Source organism: Chenopodium album, chromosome 6 (genome assembly GCF_948465745.1).
Source record: "Chenopodium album chromosome 6, dcCheAlbu1.1, whole genome shotgun sequence".
Lineage (NCBI taxonomy): Eukaryota > Viridiplantae > Streptophyta > Magnoliopsida > Caryophyllales > Amaranthaceae > Chenopodium > Chenopodium album.
In genome coordinates, this window is record NC_137839.1 from 50,589,439 (window position 1) to 50,608,627 (window position 19,189).

Sequence of the window (19,189 nt, forward strand, 5' to 3'; positions counted from 1 at the left end):
TTAAAGAGTAGATAGAGAAAAGAAAAATGAAAGAATAAAAACTTGCAAATATTTATAGAAATGGTGGCTCTGAGGCCTTTCATTAATCACTGAAAATGTACTTACAAAGATTGTTCTGCCCTGAAGGGTTTACACATGATATTTCTTAAGTACATCTGCATTCTAGTGATTCTTTAGCTCAGTTCCATCCAAATGTCGAAGTCGGTATGTCCCTGGCTGAAGCTCATCATAGATCTAGTAGGGTCCCTCCCAAGTAGCTGAGAGTTTCCCATGAATTCGGCTTTTCTAAACTACTGCAGCATTCCGAAGGACAAGGTCCTAGTTCGGATAGGCCTCGCATGGACCCTTTGGTTATAAAACTTATTGATTATTTGCTTGTATGTAGCCATTCTGTCTCGGGCTGAGTCTCTTAATTCGTCAAGGAAATCAAGAGATTCCTTCATAAGATGCTCATTCTTAGCCGAAAAGTGGTGCACTCGCAGACTTTCAGAGCCGATTTCCACCGGAAGAACGGCTTCGATACCATACACCAGCTCAAAAGGCGAGTGGCCCGTAGCCTCTTTTTCAGTTTTCCGAAGTGACCAAAGAGATCTAGGAAGTTCCTCTAGCCATTTGGACTTTTGATCCTCAACCCTCTTTTTGAGAACGTTAAGAATCTGCTTGTTTGCAACTTCTGCTTGTCTGTTACTTTGCGTATGGCATATTGCTGAATATACCAACTTGATGTCGAACTGATCAGTATACCTCTTCAGCAGCAAATTATCAAATTGCCTTCCATGATTAAAGACAAACACTTTTTGGATGCCGAAGCGAGTGATAATGTTTTGCCAGATGAATTTTCTGAGAGTTTGTTCTGTAATGTTCGAGGCTGCTTCAGCCTCGATCCATTTGCTGAAATATTGTATGCTGACTATCAGCCATTTTTTCTGATAAGGAGCATCTGAAAAGGGACCCAGGATATCCAGCACCCATTGGGCAAATTAAAGCAGATTCAAGATCGGCTGAAGATTCCGGGCTGGCTGATGGATAACTGGTGCGAATTTTTGGCATTTTCTTACCAGCTCCTTAGCATCCGAGACCATGGTAGGCCAATAGTACCCTTCCCTTAATGCTTTTCTAAACTAGCTGAGAGTCTGTCTTGAGACATACATGTTCGGCTTCCAAGGAGATGCACAGTTTTAGGCCAGCGATTACTGCCTTATATTCGGTCTCGTTGTTCTAAGCTTTGAAAGAAAATTTGAGTTTATACTCGAAGGATTCGCCTTCGGGAGAGGTTATCACTACCCTTGCCCCCAAACCATTTACGGTGAAGGATCCATATATATTAACGGTCCAGACTTACATTCCTTTGTCTAGCGTCTCCTGGTATAAGCATTCGGCCAGGAAGTCCCCTAGAGCTTTAGCCTTGATGGCTGCTCTCGGCTGCTAGCTGATGCTGAATTCAGTAAGCTCGAAAGCCCACTTGGCCAGCCTACCAAACTTTTCAACTTTGCCAAGGACTTTTTCCAGCGGCTAATCGGTTAAGACCACTATTTAATGGCAATCAAAATAGAGCCTCAACTTCCGAGCGGCTACCAATACTACATAGGAAACTTTCTCAAGTAGGGGGTAGTGGGTCTCGGCATCCGTCAGAGTGTGATTGACGAAGTAGATTAGCTACTAAACTTTTTCTTCTTCATTCAGCAGCAGTGCACTTATAGTGGCTGGCTTATTGCCACGTATAAGTATAGGGTTTCCCCTTTGGCTGGACGGGCCAGCGTGGGAAGCTGAGCAAGATGCTCCCGAAGCAGCTTGAAGGCCTCTTTTTGTTCGTCTCCCTGGACGAGCTCTTTTGTTTTTGGGAGTTTCAGGGCTTTAAAGAAGGGTAACCCCTTGTCCGAGGCTCTAGAGATGAACCTTGACAGAGCTGCCATTCTTCCGGTGAGCTGCTGAACATCCCTCTTTGTTTTCGGCTCGAGAAGATCGAGCGCTGCTTGCACCTTAGCTGGATTGGCATCAATCCCTCTTTTTCTAACCATGAAGCCGAGGAATTTCCCAGACTTCAGGCCGAAGAAACATTTCTTCAGATTTAGCTTCATTTGGTGCTTTCTTAAAGAGGAGAATGTTTTGGCTAGGTATGTAACATGGTCTTTATCTTCTTTACTTTTGACGCTAGAATCGTCAACGTAGATTTCCAAGTTTCGGCCTTTTTGATCGGCAAAAACTTGATCCACTAGCCTTTGATATGTTGCCCCCGCATTTTTCAATCCGAAGGACATCAGTTTGTAATTGTACACCCTAGCGTTCGTGATGAAAACCATCTTTTCTCGGTCGTCGGGGTGCATGATGATCTGATGATACCCCGAGAATGGGTCCATGAAACTAAGCAGAGCATGCCCACTTGTCGAGTCAACCAACTGATCGATCCTCGGCAAAGGATAGAAGTTCTTCAAACAAGCCCTATTTAGGTCCGTGAAGTCAACGCACATTCTCCGGGTACCATATACCTTCTGAACCATCACCACATTAGCTAGCCATTCTAGATATTTTCAGGGTTCGATGAAGCCTACGTCCCACAATTTTTTGACCTCAGCTGCGATGTCTATGTTCTTTCTTGCGGAGTAATTCTGCTTCTTCTGCTTAACTGGCCGACACGTGGGGTCGACATTAAGCTTATGAGAGATGAGGTTCGGATCAATTCCAGACATTTCAGCTGCCGAGAAAGCAAACACATTTTGATTGTCCCGAAGGAGTTGCATGAGTTCAACGCGGACTTTCGGATCGAGATCCAGCCCGATTGTAACACATTTTTCAGCGTCCCCTTCGGCCAATTCAACCGTTTCAGTCTGCTGATCCAGCTCCATTGCTGTGGGGCTAGATTCTTAACTATCGGGTCTGCTGTCAATGTTAGCAGGCTTCCCAAACTTTTTCTTCGGCTGCTCTTCTGAGTCTTTCGGCCCAGATGAAGAACTATCCTTCTCTTTCTCTGGTCGCTTTTCTTTAGCCATAGAATCTTGATCCGAAGCGTTTAGGCCTTTTGGATTCTTCACACTTGGCCCCCTTTCTTTTTCTTTTTCCTCCTCATCCTCATCATCGTTGTTTTCTAAACGACTAGTGGATGGCTTGAGGTAATTGCACCTTTGGGCCTCCTTTTGGCTTCCCTCGATTCTTTCGGGGTAGCCGGCGTTTAAAACATATGTCATCATCAGATGGTACGTGTAGACTACCCACTGAATCTCGTGAATCAATGGTCTCCCCATGATCACGTTGTACACTGAAGGAGCATCGATGACAAAAAATTCGGCCATGACATTCATGGCTGCTTCATCACAGCCGATGGTGACAGGGAGGAGAACCTTCCCGTCGGGAAACGTTGAAGCCCCGTTGAATCCGAATACTGGGTAGGGTACGGGCGTGAGGTGCTTGGGCTTCAGCTTGATTTGGTTATAGGCCTTTCGGAACAAAATGTTTGTTGCGCTGCCACCGTCTACGAGAGTTCTCGAGACGCTGTGGTCGGAAATTGTAGTGACGATCACCAGAGGATCCCCATGAGGGAACGTCACCCTCCGTTAGGCGGCGGTTGAGAACGTCATGTTTGGCACCGGCGACAGGGGGGGTGGCACCGGCGACTGGGGGGGCAAGATGTCAGCATTGTTCACCTGGTGGGTGACAGGGTAAAGTCGTATTTCCTAATCAAAGGTAATTTCTAAATCCTCTAACTAATGTAGATAGGGAAGTAGGGTCGAATCCACAGAGAAACGAGTCTTTCTATTCCTAATTAAATATAGTAATCTAAATTATAAAGTAACCAATATGTAATTTTGGACAATAAACTAAACTACGGAGATTAAAAATAAGGAGAAAACAATATACAAAATGGATCTAGGGCATAGGTGCACCAATAAATAATATTCCAGGGTAGAACATAATAATCAATCATCAATGCATACATTAATCAGATCATAAAGGGCTTTCGCTACGTATTACAATCACACAATTAATTTACCGGTATTAAATCTCATCTTTCGAATCTCGACTCAACCATTTATAAATTAACCTGCCTATTGAAACTAGACCTAAACATCAATTCTCATCTGTCGAATCTCGAATCAATATTGTTAAACTCATGCATAAAAGATCTGCTCAAATCTAGTCACAGAGCATTAAATCAATCAATAGGAAATTAATCTAGCATTGATAATTAACAACATTAAATTACCCCTTCATATTATTTATGGATCCCCATAAACCCTAGAAATAGAACTACTCACACATAATAAAAACTAAACTAATCAAAGCAATAAAACAAGACATGATCAAAGGAATAAAATAAATAACTAAAGTTAAGAGAAGAGAAATCGTTACCAAAGAAATCTAGAATTAAGAATAAAGTTAAGAACAAAGTATATGAGAGAGAAACTAATCTAAAAGCTAAGTAGAGAGAGAAAATCTAAGAAATAATTAAGAGAGAGTAAAGAAGAGTGTTAAACTCGTTTTACGGAAAAGTATTTATACTCCGTAAGAATCCTAAACTAAAACAAACTTAAACGACAAATAATTAACTCCTAACAATAACACGCGCCTGATCAGGCGAGGCACCGCCCGATCGGGCGCGCCTTTTTCCTCCAAGTATGAAACTTGCGCCCGGTCGGGCGCGACTTCGGGCACCGGCCTTGATTCCCTCGCCCGGCCGGGCGCGCCTCCAGGTGCCAGTCTCTTTGGCCGGGCGGCTCTCTTGGCCACTATTTGGACTATGATTGGGCTCCAATTCTTCGGGCCAATCTGGATTTCCTCTTCGGGTCTTGAATACTTGGTCCAAATGCCCCGGTATCAAATATACAGAGCCCTTAATCACCGGTTCGATGGCTCCAACCGTCCCTGAGCTATAGAAACTGGTCGTGCTTTCTCCAATGCTCGTAATTGCTCCATAATATCTCGGGAAAATGCTCCAAAAGTTCAAATCCTTGCAAAAGTCAACAAAATCTACGAAAACACTAGAAAACACCAATTAGTAATAAAAGTGGCTCTAAAGAGCCAAAAACACTACTAATTATGACCAAGGGACGGGGGTAAAATACTATATAAAATAGACACATCAAACTCCCCCAAGCCAAACCTTTGCTTGTCCCTAAGCAAAGATCTCATCAATGAATAAGTAAATATGTTTCACCCCAAAAAATAAAAATCAAGCATAAACAATTCAGGGTAAATAAAATAAACATGCTTCAAAATCAACCAATCAAATCCATCCAATTACCTTTCCTCCCTAGCAATTGTCAAATAGAGCTAACCACAAGAGCATATAGAACTCAAGACTAGTGCTCACACACTCAACTCTCATTTATGTGGCGAGTAAAAGATGTAATGGATCGCTCTTCAACCAACCCCTTTATGTGAACAATGCCCTCCCAACTCACACTCTCGTGTGTATAAAAAGATGTACGCTCAACCTACTAGTCGACTCGAAATATGTCAAATCATAACTTGCATTGATAAACAACACTTTCACATTCATACAACTCTATGCACAAAGGTTGGAAGGTCTTTAAAGCTTGTAATGTAAGGCTAGGGTAAAGGGTAGGAATCATTTGGGAACAAGTGAGAGAAAAGCTATGCTTAAGGGAGCAAATCCTAGTAAAACCCATGATCAAAATAAATAATGATCAACATCTCCTACATAACCAACTCTAACAAAAATCCACCAAATATACTCCAATCAATATAAATAATCCCAACTCTTACAATTTCACTCATAAGATATAATAATAAAGAACTGGAGTGAATAAACAAACTTTATTTTCCAACTTGAATATTTTTCATAGAAGCTCAATTTTTTCTTCCTTTTAATCAACCTCCAACTAGAACATTTGAACATTGAACAAGTTTTTTTCTTTTGATTTTTTTTCTATTGAAGTTCACTTATTTTTTTTCACTTTTTTTTCCTTGAACTTCTCTTTTTTTTTTTTTTTTTTTTTTTTTTTTTTTTTTTTTTTGCATAACATCATGCTTTTTTTTTTCTCAAGAAAATATAACTTTCAAACTCATAAAAACTAAACATGATAAAAAACAAAACAACTTCTCAAATCCCACCCAAATTGTGTAAATAATAAGCACAGTACAAACTCCCTCACCTCACTCACTAATAGCTCCCCCAAGCCAAGCTTGGGACTAGTAACCAATGGGGCAGAATAGGCTTGTAATGTGGCTAATAAACAACAAAAAGTCAAGGAAACAACATGGGTAGCAAAAAGGAAACAAATGTATCTACAATCATCTTGAGGCTACCTAAAAGAATGAACGCCTTCGTCCTCCACAATGTGCATAATAATGAGTCATACAAACACTACTTATAGTTGCAAACCAATACTCAAATTCATTGACATACCAGGAACTAACACACATTCCTAACCAAATCAACTAATCAAGCACTATATTTACAAATAGTTGGCAAAATTGACTCATGTTAAGGTTTCAAGGCAATCAAATATCAAATCATGATCAACTAATCCACTATGCTTATCATCATATACCAAGAATCAAAACAATTTTTTCAAGTAAGGGGCACATGGAAGCATGATTTATAAGTCATTCGAACGTATTTTTGATTTTTTTTTTATTTTTCAATTTTTTTTTTAAAAGAAAAGAGAAAAAGAAAGATATCAAATCCAACATCTCTCCCAAGCCAGAATCAGACAATGTCCTCATTGGCTCGGGAACTAGCCCAGCATAGCTAGTCCTGAGCATCCTCATCCATGGAGCCGAACCCTGCACCTCCACTGCCACCTGCACTAGAAGAGCTACCACCAAAATAGTCAGCATGAAAACTCCCCCGAAAGGAATGCCCTGGCAGTACCCATGGAAGGCAGAATAGTTAGTATAAATGCCATGGGCAGTGGGATCCCTATCGTATCCCTGGGGTGGAGGCTGAAACCAGTCAGGGTAAATAGCATCGTCGGGAATGTTGCCCCGACGAGCATAATCATCGTACATAGGGTAGAGAGCTACCCTGGTTCCTCTCCAGGTACCTTAACCTCTGGTCTATGGAGCCTACTATCCTCCTATGGTTAGTGTGAGAATGCTCGATACGGCCTAAAGCCTGACCTATACTCTGAAGGTCCCAAACTGGGTCAGAGTCAACATGGGGGACGGAGTGAGACATGCGAGGTGGAGAAAACGTTACCTCGGGCTGAGGCTGGGGTGGTGGAACTGGTGGTGGTACTGGTGGTGCTTGCCCCCTAGTGTTGGAAACTAAAAGGTCATACGTGTAGGATGGTTGCCCGGGGGAAAAAGCGGTCAAGTTAGGACTAGGTAGGGGAAAGATGGGCAAAGGCTGCTCGATCCCAGTCCTAATACACTAGTGGGGTGTCTGCTCACTGTCCAGTCGTACCCACCCAAACTCCTCAAAATACCTAGCAGTCATATAGGTATCCGGTCCACAGTTGGTCAGTTGGTGGGGTCCACCCTTAACAAAACCGACCTTTTTCACTGCTATTCTAGTGATAAGGCCTCCAATACGAATTGGGGTGCGAGACTGGGTACTAGCTGTGGCATGTCTGCTCAAATGGTGGATGATGTACCTACCCATGTTTAGTTTCCCAAACCCAAACACATAGTGTCCTATAACAGCTAATTAGTTGGTTTGGGCGTTATGGGGCTCATTCTTAGCTAGAAAACACAAACCCGCAAATCTTTGCCAGATTTTTGGGATAGGGTGATGAATAGGTTTGGTACTAGCATGTTGGGGGTCGGGGGTAGGCAAACCAGTCAGAGCATAATAAATGTCACCCATTTTATATTCAGCATGCCATTGGTATGGTAATTCAGAATTTAATTCAAACAATTTACAAAATTCCACGTAAGTTAAACTAATATTTCTATTGTTCAACCTAAAAAGTAAATTCGGTCCATTTCTACTATTTACAACTTTCAAAGAAGACAAGAATTCACAAGTTAATCGACGGTATGTAGGATAATGCATATCAATGAATTTTCTCATTCCTATGTCATTCAAAAACCGTTTAACAAAATCGTACAAACCATAAGTTTCTAAAGTAGGGCGGTGTAACCACCGTGAAGGAATTACCTCGCGCTCGGCTAGGTGTACTAGCCGCTCCTTTTGCTCCTGGCTAGCAATACGGATCGTTAACCAGTAGGAGAGTTGTAAATCCGGATCATACTCCTCCCTCGAGCTAGAACTCCTCCGAAAATAGATCGAGTCCTCTTTGAAGCCATAGTATAAAATGGGTATGAAAAATAATTTGAATGAAATTCGAAAATTTTTATATAGAATTGTAGAGGATGAAGAGAGGATTAATAAAATGTAAAAATATTTAGACTTGGGTGAGAAATGGAGAAGAAAACTTAGAGAGAAGGTAGAGGTTTTAAGGTTTTAAAGAGAGAAAGTTATGGAGGAAAGAGAATTAGAATGAGAAAAGAAAGAAGAAAGAAGACAAAGAAAGGGAAGTAACCCCGGATGTGCGTCGCACCTGGTCGGGCGGGCGTTCGCCCGATCGGGCGATCAGGATATTTTTCTGCTATGCTCTCGCGCCCGGTCGGGCGGCCTTCGCCCGATCGGGTGATCTAAATACCCGATTTTCCTCTACTCTCGCGCTCGGTCGGGCGATCTAATGCTAAAAAATTACTTGTCTCTTGCGCCCGGTCGGGCGGCTTCCGCCTGATCGGGCGGAAAAATATGTCCGTAAACGTCAAATCTCGCGCCCGGTCGGGCGAAAATTGAACTTTTTCCACCCTTGCTCTCGCGCCTGGTCGGGCGGCACTTGGCCGATCGGGCCCGAGGCTAATTGGACGATTTTCTTATTTTCTTATTTTCTTTAAATTTTGGCTAACTCTTTTCCTTCAAACCTGTATAAACACTCATAAAACTCATTAAATTCCCTCATCTCTCCTCTAATAAGAAAAAGAAAGAAGAACTAGTCTAAAAAAGCATTAAAATATGGGTTGCCTCTTGAAAGCGCTTGTTTATGTAGGTCCTGCACGACCTTCTTACCAAGTACAAGAACTAGGACCCTTTGCCTAATGCTTGGTCGGGCGGTTTCTCACCCGATCGAGCGGTGTTTAGGCTACGTCGCGGCTTCCTGACATACCCTGTGGGACGCCAATTCACCTTATCTGGTGGATCCTCCTTGACTTGGATTGGGGGCTTTTCAATGCTACGCACTAAAGATCCCTCTTTGATCGAGGGTTGCTTCAAATTGTCATTGCATTTAGCACTTGCAACTCGATCTGGTGGAACATTCTCCGTAGGCTCAATTTCCACAACTTGCTTGATTGCTTCCACCTTTTCGTCCTTAAAACCAAGACCGACGGTGTAGAGGGCTCTTTCTATTGCATCAACTTCCTTCTGCCATTTGTCTATCTCATCTGAAAGGGATGCAACACAAGATACCGCCTCCAAGGGATCTTTTTCAAGAGCTTGGGGCTTGTTAGAATAATTCTGAACCACATTAACACTAAAGCACTTCTCCTCTGTCATGGGGCTTTTAGGGGTATTATTAAGATTAAAAATAATTTTATCATCCCCTACTGATAGTGTTAATTTATCACTTCTCACATCTATAATTTCTCCTACAGTGTTAAGGAATGGTCTACCCAAAATGGTTAGGGTTTGCATATCCTCAGCCATATCAAGAACAACAAAATCAACAGGTATATAAAATTTACCTACTCTAACGGGAACATCCTCTAAAACACCTAAGGGGTATTTGAAAGAACGGTCAGCCATTTGTAAAGTAATATTAGTAGCTTTTAATTTACCCATATTCAACTTGGAACACACAGATAATGGCATAACACTAACGCTAGCACCCAAATCACACAATGCATTATCAATCATTAGATTGCCAATATGACAAGGGATAGAAAAGCTACCCGGATCTTTTAATTTAGGTGGAGATTTATTTTGAAGTACGGCACTACACTCTGCAGTGAAAGCTATTGTCTCTACCTCACTAATAGACCTTTTTCTTGTCAATATTTCTTTCATAAATTTTTCATATGCAGGAATTTGTGTGATTAATTCAGTGAAGGGAACTGTTACCTTCAAATCTTTTACCATCTCCAGGAACTTACCAAACTACTTATCCAAATTTGTTTTCTGTTGACGATTGGGGAATGGAAGTTTGATAATTGGCTTTGGAGCATTATTGCTCTTATCTGGAGTGGCCACCTCCTCTGGAGTCGTACCCTGCAATGTAGAATTAGATATATTAGTACTATGCTTTAGCCCTGCAGGGCTATTAGCTACATTGTCTGGTTTAACGGAATCAAGATTAGAATTATTTATTAAACAGGTTCATCAACTCTAGGCATAAGGGGCCCTTCATAGTTTGAACCACTCCTTAGAGTAATTGCATAGGCTTGATCCGTAGGCCTGGTCGGATGTGCTGGCAGAGTTCCCTGTTGGCGGGCTTGTAGAGTAGCAGAAAGTTGCGCAATTTGATTATTTACAATTTTATTATGTGCTAGAATTGAATCAATTCGGGCATCTCTACTCTCCATGTGCTTCTGCATATTAACAAGCATCGCTCTAATTTCTACCAAAGCAGGGTCGGAAGATGAGGAGGGTTGTTGTGGTTGGTTCTTCTGGCCGGCATTGGGGTGGTAATATTTCTGCTGTTGTTGCTGTGGCGCCTGTGGTTCTTGTGGTGGTGGATTCTGAACATTAGTACTCCGGTAGGAAAGGTACGGATGATTCCGGTACCCAGGATTGTAGGTGTTGGAGTATGGGTTATTCTGCCTATAAGCTTGAAAGACATTAACTTGCTCCACGGACCTAAAATTCCACAATTTTCATAGAAAGCCTCATTAGCATTATTATTAATTGCAGAAACATTAGCTACATTAGCAGTGCTAAGATTATCTAATTTCTGGCAGATAGAAGTTAATTGAGCTTGCAGAAAGGATACAGAATGAACACTATGCTTCCCCTTGTTAGCAAAGCCTCTAGGATTCCCATATTGGGAATTATGTATCGCCATATCTTCAATAACCTGACCTGCATCATCAACATTAAGATTCATAAACCTCCCACTAGCTGCAGAATCTAAAATTATTCTAGATGAATTTCCAATGCCATTGTAAAAGGCTTGGATTAACTACCATTGTGCCAAATTATGGTGGGGACATTCTCTTTGTAGGTCCTTGAACCTCTCCCAAGCCTCATATAAAGTTTCATCGGCTTCTTGGGCAAAGTTCTGAATTGCACTCCGTAGTACGACTGTTCTCTCTCCAGGATAATACTTGTTATAAAAATTCAAAACAAGAGTTTCCCAGTCAGTTATACCAAGTGCAGTTCTATTTAAACCATTGAACCATAATTTGGCTTTTCCAGTTAAACAGAAAGGAAAGAGAATCTCCTTGATTTGGTCTTGTTTGACCCCGGCTTGCCTAATGGTATTACAATACTGATAATAGTCTGCAATGTGAAGATTATGATCTTCACCCTTAGCTCCACTAAATTTCTTCCTCTCTATCATCGTTATAAATTGGGGCTTAATCTCAAATTGAAGCCCATAGAGCCTGAGTGGGAGTGAGATGTGGAAAATCTGTAAGCTTTGGTTGTGAGTAATCACTAAGCTTCTTTGGAGCCGTCATCTCTGATCCTGGATCTGATGATACCTCTAAATCGCTAGAACTAGTTGGAGGATCTCAGTGATTATTATTATCACCAGAATCTGCCAGAATTTGCTTGTAAAGATTCTTCTGTTTATGGAAGGATCGTTCGATCTCAGGATCGAATGGGATGTAACCTGATCTGGAACACCTGGGCATAAACAAAAAAAAACTAAAAGCAAATATGAGACGAAAAGAAATAACCTAGATTCCCAAAAAAAAAAATAATCAGAAACAAAAATAAAACCGTTTCCCCAGCAATGGCGCCAAATTTTGACAGTGTAAAGTCGTATCCCCTAATCAAAAGTAATTCCTAAATCCTTTAACTAATGTAGATAGGGAAGTAGGGTCGAATCCACAGAGAAATGAGTCTTTCTATTCCTAATTAATTAAAGTAATCTAAATTATAAAGTAACCAATATGTAAATTTGGATAATAAACTAAACTACGGAGATAAAAAATAAGGAAAAAAAATATATAAAAGGATCTAGGGCATAGGTTCACCAATAAATAATATTCCAAGGTAGAACATAATAATCAATCATCAATGCATACATTAATAAGATCATAAAGGGCTTTCGCTACGTATTACAATCACACAATTAATTTACCGGTATTAAATCTCATCTTTCGAATCTCGACTCAACACTTTATAAATTAACCTGCCTATTGAAACTAGACCTAAACATCAATTCTCATATGTCGAATCTCGAATCAATATTGTTAAACTCATGCATAAAAGATATGCGCAAATCTAGTTACAGAGCATTAAATAAATCAATAGGAAATTAATCTAGCATTGATAATTAACAATAAAAAATTACCCCTTCATATAATTTATGAATTCCCATAAACCCTAGAAATAGAACTACTCACACATAAAAACTAAACTAATCGAAGAAATAAAACAAGACATGATCAAAGGAATAAAATAAATAACTAAGTTTAAGAGAAGAGAAATCGTTACCAAAGAAATCTGGAATTAAGAATAAAGTTAAGAACAAAGTATATGAGAGAGAAACTAATCTAAAATCTAAGTAGAGAGAGAAAATCTAAGAAATAATTAACAGAGAGTAAAGAAGAGTGTTAAACTTGTTTTAGGGAAAAGTATTTATACTCCGTAAGAATCCTAAACTAAAACAAACTTAAACGACGAATAATTAACTTCTAACAATAACACGCGCCCAATCGGGCGCGCCTTTTTCCTTCAAGAATGAATCTCGGGCCCGGCCGGGCGCGACTTCGGGCGCCGGCCTTGCTTCCCTCGCTCGGCCAGGCGCGCCTCTGGGCGTCAGTCTCTTTGGCCGGGCGGCTCTCTTGGGCCACTATTTGGACTAAGGTTGGGCTCCAATTCTTCGGGCCAATCTGGATTTCCTCTTCGGTTCTTGAATACTTGGTCCAAATGCCCCGGTATCAAATATACAGACCCCTTAATAACCGGTTCGATGGCTCTAACCGGCCCTGAGCTATAGAAGCTGGTCGTGCTTTCTCCAATGCTAGTAATTGCTCCATAATATCTCGGGAAAATGCTCCAAAAGTGCAAATCCTTGCAAAAGTCAACCAAATCTACGAAAACACTATAAAACACCAATTAGTAATAAAAGTGGCTCTAAAGAGCCAAAAACACTACTAATTATGACCAAGGGACGGGGGTAAAATACAATATAAAATAGACACATCAGTGGGTCGGAGCCCTTAGGTGATGCTTATGCTCCATCCGAGAACACATGCCCCCGTAAATGACAAAAATCAGGGGAATTCTTTCTCAGACTTCTCAGCTTCTTTTTTCTCGCGGTGATCCGCGATATATTTTTTCAAGTATCCCTTCCGGACCATATCCTCGATCTGGTCCTTCAGCTGGATACATTCTTCGGCGTTGTCTCCCGGTGAATCGTGGAACTCACACCATTGGTTTTTATGCTTCTGCTGATACCACGGTGGAAGTGGTCTCGGCTTTCGGTAACTCTTCTCCCCCTTCGTCACGCTATAGATTTTAGCGCGTGGGAGGGCGAACGGAGTGTAGGATTCATATTTTCCCAAGTAAGGTGCAGGCTTTCGCCTTGCCCTTCGCCTTCTGGCCATGGCCTTCAGACGGGGTCAGTTGTTTTTTTTGTTTCCCACCCCCGGTTTGAGGATAAGCTTTCTCTTTGTTCCACTCTTCAGCTCGGATGAATTTATCCGAAGCATTCAGAGCTTCCTCCAAGGTCTACGGGGGATGCATGACCATGAAGTCGAGAAACTTGTCAGGCTGAAGGCCGTTTTGCATAGAAAAAACGGCCAACCCTTGATCCAAATGAGAAATGCTGGACGACTCGTTGCTAAAGCGAGTCAGGTAGTCGCGGAGGCTTCCAGCCTCCCCCTGCTGCAGAGCCATGAGCTCTGGGGTTGTTTTCTCTCGGCGGTTTTCCATGGAGAATTTGCTTTTGAATTTGGTGGACAGGTCGTCCCACCCCGTTATTGAACCTTCCTTGAATTCTTTGGAGATCTACGCTTGCGCAACCCCCTTGATAGTAGTTGGAAAGTATTTGCACCAGGTCACTTTGGACCTGGGGTTCAGATGCATGTGCCCCTCATAAGCGAAAAAATTGTCCTTTGGATCCGAAGTACCATCATAAGTGGTGTGTGATGGGATTTTAACCATCGGCACATGCTCTTCCAGTATCCATCGCTCAAATGGAGAGCTAGTGGGTAGAATCACAGCCTTTCCTTTGTTCTTGGCCGAAGGGACCGCGTTTCGCCCTCTCAGAGAGGTATAAGTGGTTTTTGTCCCCGGCCGGGAAGATTTAGGATGAGCCTCGGCCTGGTCAGGAAAAGAGAGGCGACTATGCACACTCGGTTCCCTAACGCTGAGACAATCGTAAACATTTCGGTGAACAGTCTCTGGCCAAGAGGCAGAGCTGTTGCTTTTGTTGGTTCTGCTATGAACAAGCTGGGCGTCAGACTCTCCGAAGAAATGCGGGTTTTTTTCTTTTTTCCCGCTCGGTTCTCCATGTTTCTTCTTCCCATTGATCCTCCAATTCCTTAAAGGATTGGGGCTTTCCCCCCTCTTGCCCAATTCTCCTCCGCTGATGCCTGGTATGCGGAGGTGATCGGTCACGAGGAGGTGGCATCATTCCCACCTTCATGGCCACCATGAAGACCGCTACAACCCTCGCTATTTCCTCAGTTGAGGGTCCCGTCTAAGGGGTCCTCCGTTGATTTTGAGAGAGAGAATGAATGCTTAAAGGTGGACTTCGAACGTCAAAATGGTTCAGACGTTGAGAATTCATCCGATGAGAGTGATGAGAAGGAGAACGAGTTCTCTCTCTTAATGCCCCCCTAAACTGGCTCCCCGAAGGAGTGCCGGCTCGGCGATGGCGACGGGGATGGTGGGTCTAACGGTCTTTTCTCGGGCGTCAATTGGCCATTCTTGGCTGAAGAGCCATTGTCCGATTTTTTGTTCTTGCAATTCTTAGCCATTGCACTAAGACTAGAGTAGAACGATTAAGATTGGCTTAAAGATTTTTTAAAAGTCTTCCCCACAGACAGCGCCAAATTATTTCGGGTAAAACAATGGGACCTTCGGCTAGTCCCTCCTGAAGTGGCTGAAGACTAGGCTCGGTCCAATTAACGTTGGGTCGAGGATTTCCTACACAGCTAACACACGTAAACTGGCCTCGGGGGTTGTGCCGAGGAAGGACCCTCTGATGCCGAAATGAGTATAATGTGTAGAGAGAGAAAGCTATGCAAGAGAATTAATTGCTTAAAGCTTGTTTGTATGAATGTAAAATGGTATAATTGATGGCTTTTATACTTTCGCTTGATAAGAGAATGGGGCTAAAGCCCAATGGGCTTGCCATGTTGACCGGACCTTGACTTGACTTTGACTTGGCATGGGTTAAAGGGTTGAGCCTTTGACCTTGGGCTTGATATTGGATCATTTATGGACCAGGCCCAATTAGGCTAAATTAGACCCAAACAGTTGGTATTAGACCTATTAGTCCAACCCTAGGTAAGATGATATAATCAATTTTTAATTGAACTAGTGCGAATGCACCGCGCGCGATGCGAATGCACCGCGCGCGATGCGCGCGCACCGGCTTGTAAATTTTATAAAGAAAACCTTAAGCAAAATGTATAAATAAGATAATTAGTTTCATTTTTTGTTAAGCTTACATGATTTAAATTATTAGTATGATATATATGTAAGTTAATTAGTTTATTTTGTTTAAAATTGTATGTTAGAAATTGCTGCATTATTGTGTAAAGTATCATTAAGTTGGACCAATGTATACTAATATTATTATTTATTGATTGCATATATAAATTGTAGATGTATAAAAGATTGTATCATGTTTATTTGTTCATGATGTTATTCTACTCATGAATGTGTCTAATAAAAGAATGGTTATAGCCCAACAACTTTGTTATATGCATATATAATACTATAGGCCCAATTATAACACTTTTAAGTAAGCCCATGAATAGACCAATATATATCCAATTTAGCTAAGAAGATCAGATTAGATTTAATATATCAACATATTACATGTTTTATGTAAATCTCTTATGTTTTTAATTATTTATCAATAATATGATTTCCTATACTAATGGTTGCAAGATATTTACTAAGTAAGAATGAGATGATAAAAAAAAACTAAAAGAATGCTAAGCTACAATGTTAGGAGATTAGAAGAAAGAGCTAAAATTAGTTGAAAAGAATTAATTCTCCATAAAAGGACATATATATTGTAATTATTAAGCAAATTAAAAACCAAACATAAATTAAAGAAGGCAAAAAAGGCAGGAAAGCATTTACAAAAAAACGTTATAATATTACATAAATATTAAAGAAATATAATTTAAATTTTTAGAAAATGTTCATGTAATTGTTTTGTATACCAAGAATGGGATATTTATTTTTGGTAATTCTAAAGGCATTCTCTGTTTACGTGCATTGGGTGAAACAATACAATTTTTGCTTTTTTGCATGCTATGAAATACAGTCGAAAAGACACCATAAAATTGACGGTTAGATTTGCAAATAAATACATCGAATCCACATTCCTCTACAACACAAACATCTTTTCATTTCTCTTCAGCAGCACTTCTTTCATTTCTCCACTCAACACTGCAAATTCACTATTCTCCATGGCTGAACACGATGATGACACTATATTTGATGATTGGTATCGAAATTTCCTTGTGAAAAGGAAAGATAAACTCAATGGGAAGTATTTGGCTTATGATGAAGTGCGCATAGAAGCAACAAAAAAGCTTGATATGCTCACAAAGGAGATGAAAGACATCGATGGTCAAATCGCTAAATGCGATGAAGTTGCCCGACGAAAAAGAAACAAGGGTAAGATTTCTAAAATTGGGAGTTCTTTCGACTGTCCTATTGAAATTGACAGCGATACCGATGAGAAACCATCTAAAGTGACGAAAATTGAAGGGTTTATAGGAATGTCATCTAAGAGTAAGGGCGAGTGTAGTAAGCAAATTGAGGGTAATTGTGGTGGCGTGGAAGGTGGGGAAGCAGATATGGATATTAGTGGTGAAGAAGTAGTAGAGAGACAGGTCATTTCTTCAACAGTGGTTGTGCAGGCTGAGCAAGTTCAGGAACATAATGCAATTGGTGGAAACAATGTCAATGTGATAGAACAGGAACAACAAGAGCCGCATCAGGGGGGTCAAGATGACGATGAGGAAGAAGATACAGAGGAAGAAAGTGAGCATCAGCAGAATGAAGAGAGTGAAGAGGATCCTTGGGATCTTCAATCAGAAGAGGATCTTGGTGTTCCCTACCACTATCACTCTCCTGAGGGTTTTGGAACTGATGATGATGCATATGGCTTTGATTCTGATTGAAGTTTGTAATCAGTTTATCTTAATTTAAGTAGTTAGCAAATTAGGGACCTTATAGCCAATTGTAATTATATATATTATTAAAAATGCAATGTTGCTTTATGTATTGGTCTCTTTTTACTTATAAATCTTTTGGTTAGGGTGTTTTGTATTGTAAGATGTATGAATATTTTGGTTAATATTTGCTAATTAGTTATATAATATGAATTGTCCTGAATGAACTACTATGTTTTAAATATTTGATGCACTTTCGTTAAGCTATTTTTGGGTTGTTCTTGTTTAAGTGAGTTTAGTGTTTGGTGCTGGCTTGTCTAAATTAAATAATTAGATAAAAAAAGCCAGGTAATGTTGGTAGCATTTTAGCTTAAGTGTAATTAGGCTTATTAGATTGCTAACTTAGTATGCCTATTCATATGCTAAAAAGATTTATTTTGTTAAGAGAATCGAAATGATTAGAATGAAATTATCACATAATAACATGCCATGTATATACATAAACGAATGTAAATTAGAATGTCTAATTTGCACTCAATTTTGTCACACCAGATTGTTTGCAAATTAGAAAATGAGTTTTCTTAACTTCCAACTTCCTTAGTGACATTTATTTATTTATTTATAAAATACAAATAGAAACTCATTGAAGTTTCAATTTGATAGTGACTTTTGCATAATAAGAGTCTTCTTTTAGTAGTTTAGTGTACTAAATCATGTTGAAATGCGGGAAGTTTAACTAAGTTATAAATCAGTCAACACTAATCAAAACACATGTCCTAATACTTTAAGATATTAGCACATTTCAAGGGTTTAATATTTAATGTTTTGAAAATTTTATATGAATTCTTTGTATTCATTTTTAGAATGATCTTCTAAATAATAGATGTAGCAGCCTGTTTTGCAATTAGGAAAAGAGCTAATGCATAGAAATGTAGCTAGTGAAAGTGCAATAATAGCCGTTGTTAGTTTTCTTCCTTCGTGTGTCTTCCAAATAAATCACAACTCCAAGAATATCTGCATCAATTATTAGAAAGCCAATAAAATCAGAAAACATGTCATAAAATAAGAAACAATACAAATCACAGAACAGAAAGTACCAAAGCGACCATCTTCACTGCTGGTTGGGGGCACTTCAGCTATAGGAGTGTAGTTTGGTAAAATAGGACCAGCATTAGGGTTAAGAGGCTGAATTGCAGTCGAGCCTCCAAATGACAAGTAATATTCACCTTCTTTATGGCGGTACATTGGATTGGTGTTTCTGATTGGTGCATCTGCTATCACATATTCTTTCTCATGTTCTAATATACCTTCAAAATTCTCAATTTCATCATCAAACAGAGTTCCCCTTATCCTGTTGCCCTGTATGTGCACCCAAAAAGCACATCAGATCATATTTAATACAAACACGTAATATAAGGATTATATAATGCCAACAATATACCTGATCATCCTCAAAAACAAGTTTTTGATAAGCTTTTTTATTCTCTGGATACTTTGCTGGGGACTTTTCCTTAACCTTAACCTTAATCTTGTACCTTTTGTTCTTAGGAGTTAACTTATCCAGAGGAACATATTGAGGCTTCATCTGTTATTAAGCAATGCTACAAAAGTGCTAGTCAATAGTTGTCCATGATGGAAGCTATGCAGTTTATCATAAGACAAGCATTAAAAGAATGCTTCCATGCATGCAAATATAATGCAGAAACATAAATAGCAAATTAAAGTATGACATATGCAT

At 40.1% G+C, this 19,189-nt stretch overlaps 1 protein-coding gene and 1 non-coding gene across 2 annotated transcripts; one reads left to right on the plus strand and one right to left on the minus strand.

Moving 5' to 3' along the window:
- Positions 1-290: 290 nt before the first annotated feature.
- On the minus strand, positions 291-2,843 carry LOC145636943 (uncharacterized). The gene is made up of 2 exons (XM_081688474.1): positions 2,786-2,843; positions 291-940 (listed from the first exon to the last, which is right to left on the minus strand). The coding sequence occupies exons 1-2, from the start codon at positions 2,841-2,843 to the stop codon at positions 291-293; spliced, it is 708 nt and encodes a 235-aa protein (XP_081544600.1).
- Positions 2,844-11,106: 8,263 nt separating this feature from the next.
- LOC145637566 (small nucleolar RNA R71) lies at positions 11,107-11,213 on the plus strand. The gene has a single exon (XR_014114337.1). It is a non-coding gene; the product is annotated as a small nucleolar RNA R71 (small nucleolar RNA).
- Positions 11,214-19,189: the final 7,976 nt, after the last annotated feature.

Excerpts from the sequence above, each read along its gene's own strand:
- LOC145636943 (XM_081688474.1), bottom strand. The coding sequence starts at position 2,843 with ATGGAGCTGGATCAGCAGACTGAAACGGTTGAATTGGCCGAAGGGGAC. Across the intron at positions 941-2,785 it reads CGAAGGGGACGCTGAAAAAT|ATGCTCCTTATCAGAAAAAA; the intron begins GTGTTACAATCG and ends GTCCCTTTTCAG.